General features: G+C 38.9%; 1 protein-coding gene across 1 annotated transcript; it reads left to right on the top strand.

Annotated features, from left to right (window-relative positions):
• The first annotated feature begins 5,280 nt into the window (after window positions 1–5,280).
• LOC115357969 (sodium-dependent phosphate transport protein 2B-like) lies at window positions 5,281–9,779 on the top strand. The gene is made up of 12 exons (XM_030049731.1): window positions 5,281–5,326; window positions 5,412–5,543; window positions 5,668–5,796; window positions 6,096–6,239; window positions 6,350–6,461; window positions 6,584–6,779; window positions 6,973–7,068; window positions 7,464–7,575; window positions 8,238–8,405; window positions 8,697–8,813; window positions 8,989–9,113; window positions 9,225–9,779. The coding sequence occupies exons 1-12, from the start codon at window positions 5,281–5,283 to the stop codon at window positions 9,777–9,779; spliced, it is 1,932 nt and encodes a 643-aa protein (XP_029905591.1).
• Window positions 9,780–15,193: the final 5,414 nt, after the last annotated feature.

A 15,193-nucleotide genomic window follows, 5' to 3' on the forward strand; every position in this document is an offset into this window, starting at 1 on the left:
AGATACACACACAGATGGACACACACATTTACGGACACACACAACCAAATGCAATATCCCCTCCAGGCTATGCTGCCTGGCAGAGATAATAGCTATCACACACAATATCGTGTGGTCATAATTACACTGAAACTAAATCATTAGGTGAGGACACAAACAGTAAATTATCAGTAACTGATGATAAACATATATTTAATCACTTTACCTCATTAGAATCTATTTTTATAAACAGTTCTGAACTTAGTTAATGATTACACCTGCAAATATGCAGTGATTCAAAATTTAAAGAACAGATCAATCTGTCTTAAAGAAAGAGAAATTTGGAGCTGATGTGGATATAAAAATTAACAACATTTAAGCTTTTCATGGTCAGATTCAGCAACCAATGCTGTATGGGGTCAGAGGAATAGAAAATTAGTTGGAATAAAACAAGATAAAACTCCATGAGAGGCAATTAAAAAAAAAGGAAAAAAAAAAAAAAAAAAAAAAAAAAAACTTTGCACCTCATTTAAAAAAAAAAATCTGTTGATGTTGCAGGGTCAATCAAGTGTTTCTTTTACATATTTAGGCTCAAAAACCTTTTTGAAGAAAAAGATAGCTCAAAATAGTTAATGGAATTTTATTCATTTGATCTCTCTTTCTCTCTCTCTCTCTCTCTCTCTCTCTCTCTCTCTGATTGTTTTTCCATTTTTTGCTTTGTCATTTCTACATGCAGTCAGAGAAGTATCCCCACTTTATACTCTGCTGGTACTTGTCACAATGCACTATAATTGCTACTCCAACCCCCAAGTAAAATTTTTGAAAATTCAAAATGTGTTCTCTATTCAGCTGTCAGAGGGTGTGAGGAACAGGAAAGATCCAAAAATAAGACACATGAGTTTTGTATTTACGTGCATGCAATAAATGCATTGTTTTAGTGAGTTTTCATGTGGCAGTGTTTGAGTGGAGGCTTTGCTTGGCCGTGTTATTGTAATTGACAGATTGAGGACTTTGGTTGCTTTTCATCTCACCTCGGAAACAGAAAGTTTTTAGTTCTCATAACTTGACTGCTTTATTGACTATTTGTGATGCCTCTGGTCTCAATACATAAGCTAATACAATTTTCTTTGTGTGTTGTCCCCTAGCCATATTTTATTTTAGCAGTGTGTCACTTTAATTAACTATGCTGACGATTTTGCTGTACTTTTCTGTTACATCCGGAGGTTATGGATATTCACTTTCAAACCCTGAATATCTTGAAATGTCCCTGAGATAAACTCAGACAAAACTGAGCTCCATGTAAATACCTAAAGCCTTTTGTTGGCCCACAAACCTTTATCTAAACTGTTTCAGGATTTTTATTTGAGTGATAATCAAGAATTTATTTATTAATTAAGTATTAACAAGTTTGGTGTTTTGAAGAGAAATTACAGAAGCTATGTTATCTTTATTTTAGTTCTGTAATTAATGTTTTACCTGGGGATTGCCTTTTTTTTCTTGCATTTTACAGTTCTCATATTATTTTGATGCATCCAAAAATACTCCAGATGAGTATTTATCGTATGCACCGATTGCACTGGTAGGCCATAAAGCTTGTGTGTGACAGGCCCAGCTTATTTCATTATGTTGCAATTGATGAGGCTGATAAAGCTCAGGAGAGTGGTTATTTTATGTTATATTATTATTTTGCTCTTCAGTTAGACAGTGGAAGTTTTATTTAAGATTATTTATTTATTATAATCATAATAATAATTAGTATTATTATTGCAGAATACTAGTTGTCCTATTTTACATGAGAACAAACCCATTATATTATTTATCCTACAGGTCAAATAGCTTATAATTATTGTCCTTGAGCTGTTGTGCTGAAGTTCTCAACCCTTGCTGAATTTAGCTATGAGAATAAAGAAGTGTTTGACTAATGTGTTGACTAATCGCTTTAAAATCCTGTAAGAGACTGAATACATTGTTATGTCATTGTTTCTCACTCGGTGTTGCTGTTACATGAGGACCAGCAGCTGGCCTGTAAGGGTTACTGCCACAGGTATTTACCACATGCAGTTCAACAAAGACCTAAAAAAAAACATACAGTTACACAGTGACATCAGGGATTTTATACCTCTCCTGCTGACAAGCATAAAATGGTTGAACAGGGCTTGTGCCATTACGGCCAAGTCCTTGACGCAGCAGCCCAGGTTTGCTGCATGCCATCCCCTCTCTCTGCTCTGGCCCTGTCCTATCTGTCTCTGTCGATTATGAGTGTTTAATGAAACAAAACTCCCCCAAACAATGCTCTTGGGACAAAAAAAAAAATGGTTTGCATCAGGGTGGACACTTAGAATCTGCTGTCAGAGTTCAGTTTCAGAGACAAAGTCATAATCTCAAAAGAGCTCAACTCAAACAACACTACTCCATGACTTTATTATAGTAACATAAAAGTTTAAACATTAAGAACTTTTCTCATTTCCAAGTAAAACATTCTGTTCAACGAATCTTATGAAATAATTTATATTATATGCAATACTTTGTAGAATTAATTGCAGACCAAAATCATAGACAAGATTGCTGACGAGGGCAACCTTGAGCTGAAATGAGCTGATAATCTTTTGGTTGAACAAGAACTAGGAATTACTTCTTGAACTACTTCTGAGAGTACTTTTAATTTGAATTGTTCTCCAACAACTCGAATGCTTTTTATAGGCAAGCACGGCGTGAAGCCTGTACTTATTATTTTATTACAGTTTGAATCAAACTGAAAAATAATTTTGTTTAATCTTTTAGAGATATATAAAGGACAATATTTACTCCATTTATTTCCAAAAGTAATATACTGTGTTGTTATATTCATATCTTCTGCCATAAAGTTAGATTAATATGCAGTAAATGTGTGTGTATGTGTATGTGTGTGTGTGTGTGTGTGTGTGTGTGTGTGTGTGTGTGTGTGTGTTATCTCAGAGGCTATAAACATGAGAGAGCAAGAGAGAGAGTGAAAGAGAGAGAGAGAGTGCTCATGTGTGCCAAATATACAAAGCTCTACGTGTGTGTGTGTGTGTGTGTGTGTGTGTGTGTGTGTGTGTGTGTGTGTGAGAGAGAGAGAGAGAGAGAGAGAGAGAGAGAGAGAGAGAGAGAGAGAGAGAGAGAGAGAGAGAGAGAGAGAGAGTAAGGAGCAAGGTAGGTTCTTGGGCATTAAGATGCATGGCTGGACCTGTGTAATTGCACTTGCAGTTGTGGTCACAAACATTATGCTGATTATACTACTATCAAACTGACACATTTTTAAATTTTATCTTCAAGGCATGTGATATCAGCATGCTGAGTTCTTGATTAAGGCACTGCCCAGATAATGAGATGCACTCATTACACCCAGTTATTGCTCCAGTGTGTCACCAAACACCGAGGGCAAATATATTGCAGTAATATTTGGGGGAGTTTCATACAAGATGCTGTAAACGTGTATGAGTGTGGTTGTGGTTGAAACACCCTCACCCAGGGTGTTTCCCTGCCTTTCGCCCAGTGCATGCTGGGATAGGCTCCAGTCCCTCTGTGACCCTCAATATAAATAAATGGATATGGAAAATGGATGGATGGATATCAATGCACGGCACATGGCACCTTAGAGAAGGGAGCATGCCAACAGAAGAGAGATATTTTCCTAAAAGGCATGTAGATGAGGGTAGTAACCGAGTGCTCCATTTACAGCCACCAGGGGGCAGATCTATTGAGGTGATGATTGACTTATGCACTGGCCTATGCCCTGTGCCTTGAGTGAGGCTGTGTATGTGCAAACTGATGATGTATTTAGAGTATGTTCCATGACACAATCCAAAAATAAATGAATGATCACACTGAATGATTAAAAAAAGTCTACAAAATACAAATTACCACAACAGACAGTGCACGCTCATATCAGTAAATAATGAATATTCATTATACCTCAGTGAACATCCAAAACAAAAATATTGAAAAAAACAACATAGATAGATAGATAGATAGATAGATAGATAGATAGATAGATAGATAGATAGATGACCATGAAATAAAGTTTGGCTCTAGTGTTCGCCACTAGATGTCGTGGTTTCACTATTTGCTGTGGTTTCTTTTACTGGATGCATGAGAGTTTGTTTGATGCGGTAATTTATTTTTTCAGTATTGTAAGTTTTTTTCCATTACATTTTTTATTGTTGATTTGTGGCCCGTATGCTTCAATGTCCAACAACATACATTGAATTTTGATTACTTTTACTTTTAATGAATTCATGTATCTATTTATTGTCTATATTTTAACCACAGAGCCAACTGTAGTGGGCCAACAATATTTTCAGGCTTTACTACAATAAAAGAGCCAAAACATTGATGTGTACAGTGAGAAATAAAGCTGTATATGGCAAGCTTTCCACATTATTTATTTATTTATTTTCCTTTTTTCCAGTTTTCCTTTGTGATGGACTTCAGTTTTACTGCCGTTCTTCTCCCACTGTGTGGAAAGTTATCTGACTGGGAATTTTCAGTTTTATCAACAGTGTGGCCCATATTTCATAAGGATGCCCGGTAAGGCCACTTTTCACCGGCACATGTGTGCACGACCTTTGAACAGAGAGCAGAGGGTTCCCCCTGCGCGGCGCTATAAAAGCAGCACCCGCAGCCTCTCGTGCACAACAGGTAACCCAGGTAAAGCCTCCTCAGCCTCCAGTTCACCGGCCAGAGCGCCTGAGCAACAAGCACTCCGCTGCAGGTGCGTATGCTGCCAGCATTATAATCATCATGTTGAAAAGCGCGGATGATCCCATATTCACATATTTCATTAGGAACAGTTATCTTTTGGACATTGTGGCAGCTTTGTTAAATGTTTTGATATCATGAAGAAGTACTGCAAGTGTCCAAAGACCGCGGAAGAGTGTGTAGGAGATTGTATTCACACACGCAATTACTAGATTTATCCAATCTTTTACTGATTTAAACTGACTTGGAGGTCCTGAATCCTGCAGGTGAAGAGAGTTTTGCCGCTGGTTTTTGTGTTGACACGTTATTTTTATCTCTCAACAATCTTGGTGATTTACACCAGCTGTTGAAACTAGGTAGTCATGAGGGGATGTTTCAAAATAGAATATGATAATATACAATTTCTCAAATAATTTTTTGAGGTTGATGCCAAAATCAGGATATTCAAATTTGATTTATTTATAGGGACTGATGTAGTGTGCAGCACAGAAGAAGTTTTGTTGTTTTATTCAGCTTAATTATTTGTTAACTCTATTATTGTTGTCATTATAACCTTTTTCCCCCTTTATTCACCAGATAGTCATGGCTCCAAGGCCAGAAGTGGGGACTGATTCTTCTCCCACTCTTGGTATGTTCTTTTCTCTGGGATGAGTTACATCTGCGAAACTGTGCCAATGTGCCATCTTGTAACATTTCTCCTTTCTCTCCATTAGATGATAATAACACTCCATCCAAAGATGCAGCCATTCTACCGGCTTATTCTACTGTGGACTTAGTGGATGAGGATCCGGCAGAAGATCCTTGGGATCTCCCAGAGCTGAGAGACACCGGGGTCAAATGGTCAGGTGAGGCAGCTCACGATTCTTAGTGCACAATGATGTTAGGACAGAGAATGTCTTAATGTCTTCACAAAACCTGCTGCTGACTAAATTCTTTATTAATTTATCCTTATTTTATTTGTTGTTGCAGACCTGGACACGAAGGGAAAGATTTTGAGGGTACTGACTGCTATATTGAAGCTTGCCATGCTGCTTGGATTCCTATACATGTTTGTCTGCTCTCTGGATGTCTTGAGCTCTGCCTTCCAGCTAGTCGGAGGTAATCTGAACCCCTCTGAATTCACAGACTGTTTGCTCTATGGCATTTGGTGTCTTGATTACTCTCTCTCAACACAGCATATTGTGCTGCATAAAACTCAAGTGGAGATAACTGGGATTTAGAGGAGGATTGTGACACAGAATTTTTGGGTTATTATCAACACCCATCACTGCGCATTTACCTGATTCATTTGATCATGCCACACACCGTTAATGTTGACGGACCTGCTTGTGCAATGCCTGCGTCCATACGGAGTAGTGTCTGCTTTGTTTTTGACCTGAGGGTATTTGTGTGCACAGGCAAGGCTGCTGGTGACATCTTCCAGGACAGTGCTGTGTTGTCCAACCCTGTGGCTGGACTGGTGATCGGGGTGTTAGTCACAGTGCTGGTGCAGAGCTCCAGCACCTCCTCCTCAATTGTGGTCAGCATGGTGTCCTCAGGATGTAAGTGCATGATCGAGGCCAAATGCACACACACATGCAAATTTATTCACCAACTTGCCCAACAAAACAGCTTTAGTATCCATTAACATAATATATTTTAAATTCTCTAGTGCTAGAGGTGCAGTCTGCAGTGCCAATTATCATGGGTGCCAATATTGGGACATCAGTCACCAATACCATTGTGGCTATGATGCAGGCAGGAGACCGAAATGAGTTCCGCAGGTAAACATGAGTGTGAAGTGATAATTTGCCCTGAACACATGCAGGATAACAAGAATGGTGCAGTAGTATTCCTTAAAACAATACTGGAATTTGTTCAAGAATACTGTCCGTTGTCCTTCCAGAGCATTTGCTGGTGCTACTGTCCATGATTTCTTCAACTGGCTGTCTGTGCTGATCCTTCTGCCCCTGGAAGTAGCCACAGGAGTTTTATACAAGCTCACCAAGCTTTTGATCGACTCCTTCCAGATCGAGAGTGGGGAGAATGCCCCCGACCTGCTCAATGTCATCACAGACCCGCTTACCGACTCCATCATCCAGGTAGCATCGGTGATAATGAAAACATTCAAGAGACATGAGCAATAACAGCATAACGCAGGCTTTGACAGACTGCAGTAAAAGCACAGACAAATCTTAAGTCATAAATGTAGAGCAATAAATACAACATGAGCAAAAAAAAAAAAAAAAAATCCCTCAGTAACATATCGTTTTGGTCAAATTTGTGTTCCTGCAGCTTGACAAATCTGTCATCAGCGGCATTGCCACTGGTGACGAAGCAGCCAAGAACAAGAGCCTGATCAAAATATGGTGTAAAACGAAGATCAACACGGTAAGAAATCCGCAGCAGCTTCGTCAAATACAGAAATAAGCTTGCCACATGCTGCACTGAGCACATCTGCATGTACACGTTTTCAAACAGTAGAAATAAAGATAAAGCATGTGTTAAGAGAGGGCAATCGTTTTACCACAGTTTATTTCGGTTAATGATTGATATTATTGCAGTTGTATCCAGGGATTGTGTTGTCACGTTATACTGTCAAGGTGCACCTTTGCTATTTTATAGAAGGTATCAAGTTGTGCATAATAGTTTAAAAGATTACGAAGATGATTAGATTATGATAGCTCTTCTAAATTGTACAACTACTGCGTATTTGTTTTCCTGGATCACTGTGTTGTATTCATTTTTGCTTCACTTCTTTTTTTCTTTGAATTCTGTTATCCTAGACCTTTTATAATGAGACAGTGGAGAACTGTACAGGCAATGCCATTTGTTGGGAAGAGGGCAACCTAACCTGGACTCAGAAGAACATAACTGAGACCATCTATCTCAAGAAATGTAAGCATGCCTCTCCCCCACTGAATAGCTGTGATCTAAAAAACTACTACAAAGCAATTAGTATTACCTGATCTACTAAAGCTCTGTGAAATATGAGAGACTCATTCTACCACATCCAGACTTACGGCCATACGGACAATGACTACCATTGAGTTCTTATAGTGACTCAGCAAATGCCCTCGCTTGCCCGCTCTACCTGGTCAATAGGTCTATTCATGCTGTCTTGCTGAAGCACCTGATCTCCACATCAGCATTAAGTGATCACCTCTTCTTGGTCTCATACAGCCAATTAAAGCAAATATTTTTGTGCTTGGTTTTAAAACAGCCAAGCAAAATAAGCAAAGAGCCCATCTCTCTGCTGTTTGTTCAGATCAAAGCCTGGCTTTATGTAATATACCTCCTTGTTGTGGGTCATTGGCCGTTGGACTGCTAAGTGCTCAGGCTCTGTTCGAATTAAAGGGACAGACAGTTCCTTCCACGAAATACCAATCTTGCTGTTTTATCAGCTCCATTTATCAGGGAAGGATTGTTAAGGGCATTTTATGAAGTGAGTCACCCACAAGAGGCTGCTGTTGTGTATTGCTAGCCTAGACAGAGAGAGAAAGAGAAAGAGAGAGAGAGGCCAGTTTAATGTTAAACATGTCTTCAACTGTCCTTTGCAGGTGACCACATCTTTGCGAATGCTAACCTTCCTGACCTGGCTGTTGGCCTCATTCTTCTCGCCCTGTCTTTACTTGTCCTCTGCACCTGCCTCATCCTCATCGTCAAGCTGCTCAACTCCATGCTGAAGGGACAGGTGGCTGTTGTCATCAAGAAGGTGCTAAACACAGGTACATAACAAAAAAAAAAATCTCCATATAGGTGTAAAACATCCTGTTTGATAGTCGGCACATCTGTCTGTCAATGGTGGTGCCCGATGAGCAACACAGGAAAAGCCTCCCTGTTGCTTTTGGCTCACCTCCAGGTTCATCAGTCCTGCTGTGTGAAGGAGAAAGCTCAGGCACAAGCCCTGTTTGACAGAAATCCTCATTTGCTGTGGTCATGTGGTCATAATGTGAGCAACCATACAATGTTCACTTCATCAGTTTTATTGCTCACCTCCTGTATTTCTGTTTGTCTAGACTTCCCCTTCCCCTTTGCTTGGGTAACCGGCTACATTGCTATTTTGGTGGGAGCAGGAATGACCTTCATTGTTCAGAGCAGCTCTGTCTTCACTTCAGCTATAACTCCCCTTGTCGGTAAGTCAGATTTTTTCCATTATTTACCTAATTGTTTGAATCTGCTTTTCCCCGTTTTCACATTTGAAGCTTTAATTCAAGCACAATCAATGCAGTTCCTTCAGTGTCTGGTTAAGTGGTTGTCTACTTGGCACTGCACCATGGCTTATGTCTTGTCACAAATTCACTTCATCAGGTATTGGTGTCATTAGCCTTGAGAGAGCCTATCCTCTGACCCTGGGGTCAAATATTGGCACAACGACCACTGCTATACTTGCTGCTATGGCTAGCCCCAGTGAAACGCTAGCCGAGTCCCTGCAGGTTAGTTGCAATACATGGTTTCCCTTGAATTAGCTAATTTTTTTTTTTTTCATATTTGCTGTGAGAGGCGCATTAGAATCTGATTGACTCTTTTTGTGTTCCTTCTCCTAGATTGCACTTTGTCATTTCTTCTTCAACATTATGGGTATCCTGCTGTGGTATCCTATCCCCTTCACGCGGATACCCATCAGGTTGGCCAGAGGACTGGGGAACCGCACGGCTAAATACCGGTGGTTTGCTGCATTCTACCTCTTCCTTTGCTTTTTGGTGATGCCTCTGACTGTATTTGGCTTGTCACTGGCGGGCTGGCAGGTCCTGGTTGGTGTTGGTGTGCCCATCATTGTTCTGATCATTTTTGTGATCATTGTAAATGTGATGCAATCTCGTTGCCCACGCTACCTGCCCAGTATCTTGCGCAACTGGGACTTTTTGCCCCGTCCTCTGCACTCCTTGGCACCCTGGGATAGAGTGGTGACCTCTATGACGGGCTTCTGTGGCAAACACTGTTGCTGCTGCAAGTGCTGCAAGTGCTGCAGGTCCACTGAGGATGAAAAGATTCGGAAGAACAGCAAGAAGAGTCTGGAAATGTACGATAACCCAGCCATGTCGAAGGATGAAGATCCAGACGAGACAACTAAAGAGGGTGTCAAAGCTACACCTCTTTAACATAACACAGTGTGTTAATATTAACTGCTGTATCTGTAAGAAATATTCTATGCAATAACCTATTTGTAAAGTACTTTAAATTTCTCATCACTTCTCAGGTTGTAGTATACTGATGCTCCCTCGTTATTGGATTATACACCATGCACTGTAAATCATCACACTGGACAATTTCACCAGAAGTGTTTAGCACACACTTTGTTTTTTTTTTTTGTTTTGTTTTGTTTTTTTGTACCTAGGACCTACTGTAGTTATGTCTGTGATATTTTACGATGTTTTCCAGGTCTCACTCACTGTCTGTAAAGCACTATGGCAATGGCTTAACTATGGGTGGCTCAGAATGTTATGACTTATTTTTATATTTTTATGGTAAGAGGCATCGGGTTCATCACAGATTATATGAGGAAATATTTCATGTAGCATTTAAGTATTTGTTATTCTTCAGTATTTAAGAGTATATGATTTTTGTAAATAAAAAATTATTATTTATAAATTGTCATTGTCTTGTCACTTTTGTTTTTCTGGTTCCATCATTTCAATATTTGAAGGTTCGTCATTATGGAGGCAATATAAGCCTGGTCAATATCAACTCAAGTCAAAATATTAGCTATAGTATGTGATATATAATTTTAAAAAATCAATTTATTCAAACTTAAGCCTGGATAGTGATGGGCATACACACACTGCGTGATGGTTCAGAAGATTTACCGGCCGCAGGTAAGTTTGCTTAAAGAAAAAGACAAAGGCTTCATGCGGTTCTGTAGCAATAGCTGCTCACTGACATGCCTTTGAACAGTAGCCTGATGAAAGAGGACTTTGCCTCGTCTTGCGACCTCTGACCTGCCGGTTCTAATGAAAAGAGTGCACCACCCACAGTCTGCTTATCCGCTACACTCCCCTACAGCACTATCTTTATTATATGGTATCCATGAGCAGCAAGTGGACCTGACATAGGGTATGTCAGATGATCAAAGGGAGCATTTCACCAGTTATTACACTGTTTATTGCTTTATTATTACTAACAGTCACTAAATGTTATTATCAGTCTAGATATTAGGGTACACAGTTGTTGGAAAACAGTGACACAGTTATGTAATTAGAAAGACTGTATAGTGTTTCCTGTAGCTCGCAGTGAGCAGTGTTCATTTTTCACAACTAAGTGTTAATGGTTCCAGGCTCACCTTGGATCGAAACAGCTTGTAGTAACCCCTATTAAATAAATTAATTTAGTAATAACAATAATGCAAAGAAAAAAAAAACTTAAATTAATTAATTTACCTCAATACTGCAAAACATTTCATATGAACTCTACGAGCTTTAATATATTTTTAGCGCCCAAAAAAGATTTTCATACTGATTGTATCCACAAATATCAACCTGTAATGCATGTAGTGTTTTTTGTGACACAGCAGTGAGACAGTGTAAATTTATTGGGAATTTCCATTAAAACAAAAAAGTGTCTTCAAAATTTAAACAGCAAATTGTCAAGTGCTTTTATTTAAAATTTAAATTCATTGTACAGTGGTCCACGGAGTTGTCAGAAATGGCAGCTTTATCCAAAGAATAAACGACTGAAATGGTATTCATGATTGCGCATGGGGCTCTTAAGAGAACAATTGCTCAGGCGTGAATGTGTTGTGCCCTCGAGTTCATGCAAAGCTTTACCCAATTTTATCTTCAGTTCAATTCCTCAAATAACGTTTGTTCAGTTTTTGTATTGTGCCACATTTCCAGCCTTCACTTAAACCACTGGCACGTTTCTGGTGGTTGCACAATTGAAAAGAATGCCATTAAATACACTGAAAACAAGTCATTGTGTAAGGAAGCAAATATAATGATATCTAGTAAACGCTGAGTGAACACCATAAAGTCACATAAGGATCATGAACAGTGCACCGAGTCACTCATGAACAAGACTGACTGGCTCCCTTAGTAGCTGTACTAGCAGTGGTGGGAGTAGCAGTAGTATTTGACCATATACTGTGCACACTAGCAGAGTATTATTAACATGAGTATAGCAGAAACAACTGCTAAAGAGTATGTTCAGTACTAGCCTGCACCTCCACCAGTGGGATTTCATTAATTATGAATCATTTCACATTAAGACTGAATACTGACACCAAAACCTCTTAAATCAAACTACACTATATTACAATTAATATACAGTTTATATTACAGTAATTAGCTGCGGCTAAATTTTGCCAACAGGCTTCACAGGGCAGTTAGTCACATAAAACACTTCAGTTTCACTTTGCTGTAGACTTCTTACCCAACATCCAGCGTCCATTTAATCCAACGGAAGGAAATAGCTGTCCATTCCACTCCTGTTGTCACACTTTACCCTCCCATTATCTTTGAAGGGCCAATTTCACCTCATTCAATGTTTAACCTCTCTAAAGATGTGATTAACATTGTTTTTTAATTATTATTATTTATGCATCTATTTTGTTTCATTTTTTAATTACTTTTCCTGATTTAATGTTTTCAAAGTCATCTACATATTTGGTAGGCATAGGTGTTTCTTTGGGGTCTATTTGTCCCCAGGCTTTTTAAGCTGTGTAAAACATATAAAAAATACTAACATTTTACACACATTTTGACATCTGCCGTCACTCTAACTTCAGTCATGACAAACTATCAGCAGTCTTGGTGTGTTGTTGTAATTCCATCACAGTGAAAACTTTAGTTGAAAACATTTTTGCAACAAAAAGTCAGGATTGTTAAAGAAAATGCAGCCGCCATCAGAGCCAAGTGAAGGTGGGCTCTTACTGGCATGCATTGCCATGGGCAGAAACAGCTTAATTGTTTTGATGCAACTCTAAATTGCTTTTTCTGATAGAAATTCCATGTGAGTATTCTGCATACGGGAAACAGCGAGGTTATGACAGCCAAAATAAACGTCTGATGTAGATGGAAGGGTCTGGATGAGGAGCGTGTCATTTTGAAGCGCTGCCTTCACTGTGCAGGTGAAAGCACTCAGACTGTCGTGCGAACCCAGCAGCCGCTCTCCACTCGCTAATGAGAGCGGCTCTTCAGGGACTGTCTGAACTTTATGATGCACAGACACTCGGCACCTTGAGCAACACTGATCAAGGTGTAATCATAGAACAAAATCTCTTAACAAGGCAACACTTGAACAGATGTTTAAACTAGAGCCTGACCCATTTATCAGCTGGCCAGTATTATCAGCTGATGTTGGCCAATCACACATATATCAGTGTGGGCGTATATATTGTCTGACTTGCACCAATACGATTTTTTTTTTTGTATGAATTCAAATATTTAGATAGATAGATAGATAGATAGATAGATAGATAGATAGATAGATAGATAGATAGACAGATATTGTTGTTTATAATTACTAATTCCCTGTGGAGTTTATTTCACATTGCACTGTCATTTTCAACAATAAAGTTTATTGTTAAACTGTACAATATCCTGTCTTTGTCACATCTTTGTGTAATGACCACATTTGAGGGATAACTGCAAAAAATGTGTGTATGTCAGTGTTTAGGTATATATATATAATATATTATATATATATATATAATATATATATATATATATATATAATATATATATATATATATATATATATATATATATATATATATATATATATATAATATATTATATATATATATATATATATATATATATATATATTTTTTTTTTTTTTTTTTTTTTTTTTAATTCCCTGATATCAGTGTCAGCATTAGCCTCAAAAGTCCAGTTTTTTTTTTTTTTTTTTTCCCCTGCCAGTGTTTTGACTTGACTTGATTAGTGCAACATTTGGGTCAGGCTAGCCCAAGGAGATGACTAAACACAAGAATTTGTAGAACATATTGTCGTTGTTTTGTTTGTTTGTTTGTTTGTTTTTTGTGCCAAGTCAAATGACCTCAAAGGGGAGGGTAGTAATTTTCTGTAATATGAAACATTAGCAAGGTCATACCACTGTTTGATATTTGTGCTTGCTGGAGATTTGGCAGAACTGTGCAGTATGTACAAGAAGTACAGCTGAGGCAGGAGGATGAGTCTTGATGTGGAACTGCACGCTACGTCTTCATGTTTAGCAGTAAGTACGTTCTGTCATGCTCTTAACCAGGGGATGCCAGAGGACAAAATGCAACGTTGCCACAATTGCCACTTCATGTGTGTGGATCAATGCACATACTAGAAAACATGACAGAATTTCATGTGGAAAATAGATGAACTCTAACAGGATTATGATTATTAACAGGATTATGTATGTACCAAAAATTACCAGTGGGTTAAATTCACCCACATGCCTACAAAATGGCCATAGATTATCTTAGTAAAAACACATTTTTTCAGACGGGCCTTTTCTAAAATCACATCAAGAAATAGAAGCAGCTCATTATTTATGTTGAATTTTTCCTGTTAGATCAAGAAATGCAATTGACTATGTGAAGGAGTGAACAGTGGTTAGGTGTTACAGCGGGTTGTTGAGTTTGTTTTATGTCTTATGTTTTCAAAGGTAAATGTACTGTGAACTGTCACAGTATTTTTGTTTTATAATGAGCCGTGCACTTTTTAATCCCAGTGCATCTGATCACAAATGGTGCTAAACTCTGACTCTGAAAAGGCTCATAATTTCTGAACGGATTCACACATCATAGCAACAGGATATGTCACGGGCCACAGAGGACCTGAGTAGCTCTTCAGGCCATTCAGGCAAAACAGAAAGTCACATAACATGCCAGTGGATTACAAAATTGGGCTAAAGAGCAACATAGTAATGTCTCACACTGATTGGGTGATCCCACCCCCACTTCAGTTTTGTGCAGTTTCTCCTAACGGGGCCTTGCCGGGTGTCCTCTGACTCAGCATGTAGCTGCTGACACACAGCTGCGTCCAGATTCTGGATCAGAGCTATTCATTCCACTGAGGCTGATTCATTTGTTTGTTAATCTGATCAGATCATGAAAAACTCTCCACCAACATTCTGTTGTTTTACATCTACAGTAGCTGCTTCACATGCTACTGATCAAAGCGTGTGTGTTGGAGGGGTGGGGGAAAGCATGTTCACTTGTTCTGATTTGCCTCGTCGTTGGTCTCTTTTCTCTTAACTCTGTCACTCTTCACACACCGCTGAGCTGAAACTTGAATACAGCAGGCCTGTAAAAATAAATGGGACAGCGACTTGCTTCTCAAGTTCTCAAGCTGCCATGAAGCCGTGCTCCAGACTCGCAGGCAGAACACGCTGTGAGTCTGTGAGCGAACATCACAGCATCTGTGTAGCAGCAGCACAGGCTGATGTTGATCATAAGCTAAAGTAAAATTATGCCAGTGCTCTCTCTTTAACATTGTGTGTTTGTGAGTGTGTGACAGAACGCTGCCTTAACCTCAACCTTCATGTTTTCATCTTACTACACTTTGTAATGACTGTTGACTGG

Source organism: Myripristis murdjan, chromosome 4 (assembly GCF_902150065.1).
Source record: "Myripristis murdjan chromosome 4, fMyrMur1.1, whole genome shotgun sequence".
NCBI lineage: Eukaryota > Metazoa > Chordata > Actinopteri > Holocentriformes > Holocentridae > Myripristis > Myripristis murdjan.

Excerpts from the sequence above, each read along its gene's own strand:
- LOC115357969 (XM_030049731.1), top strand. The coding sequence starts at position 5,281 with ATGGCTCCAAGGCCAGAAGTGGGGACTGATTCTTCTCCCACTCTTG. Across the intron at positions 5,544-5,667 it reads CACCGGGGTCAAATGGTCAG|ACCTGGACACGAAGGGAAAG; the intron begins GTGAGGCAGCTC and ends TTGTTGTTGCAG. Across the intron at positions 9,114-9,224 it reads CGCTAGCCGAGTCCCTGCAG|ATTGCACTTTGTCATTTCTT; the intron begins GTTAGTTGCAAT and ends TCCTTCTCCTAG.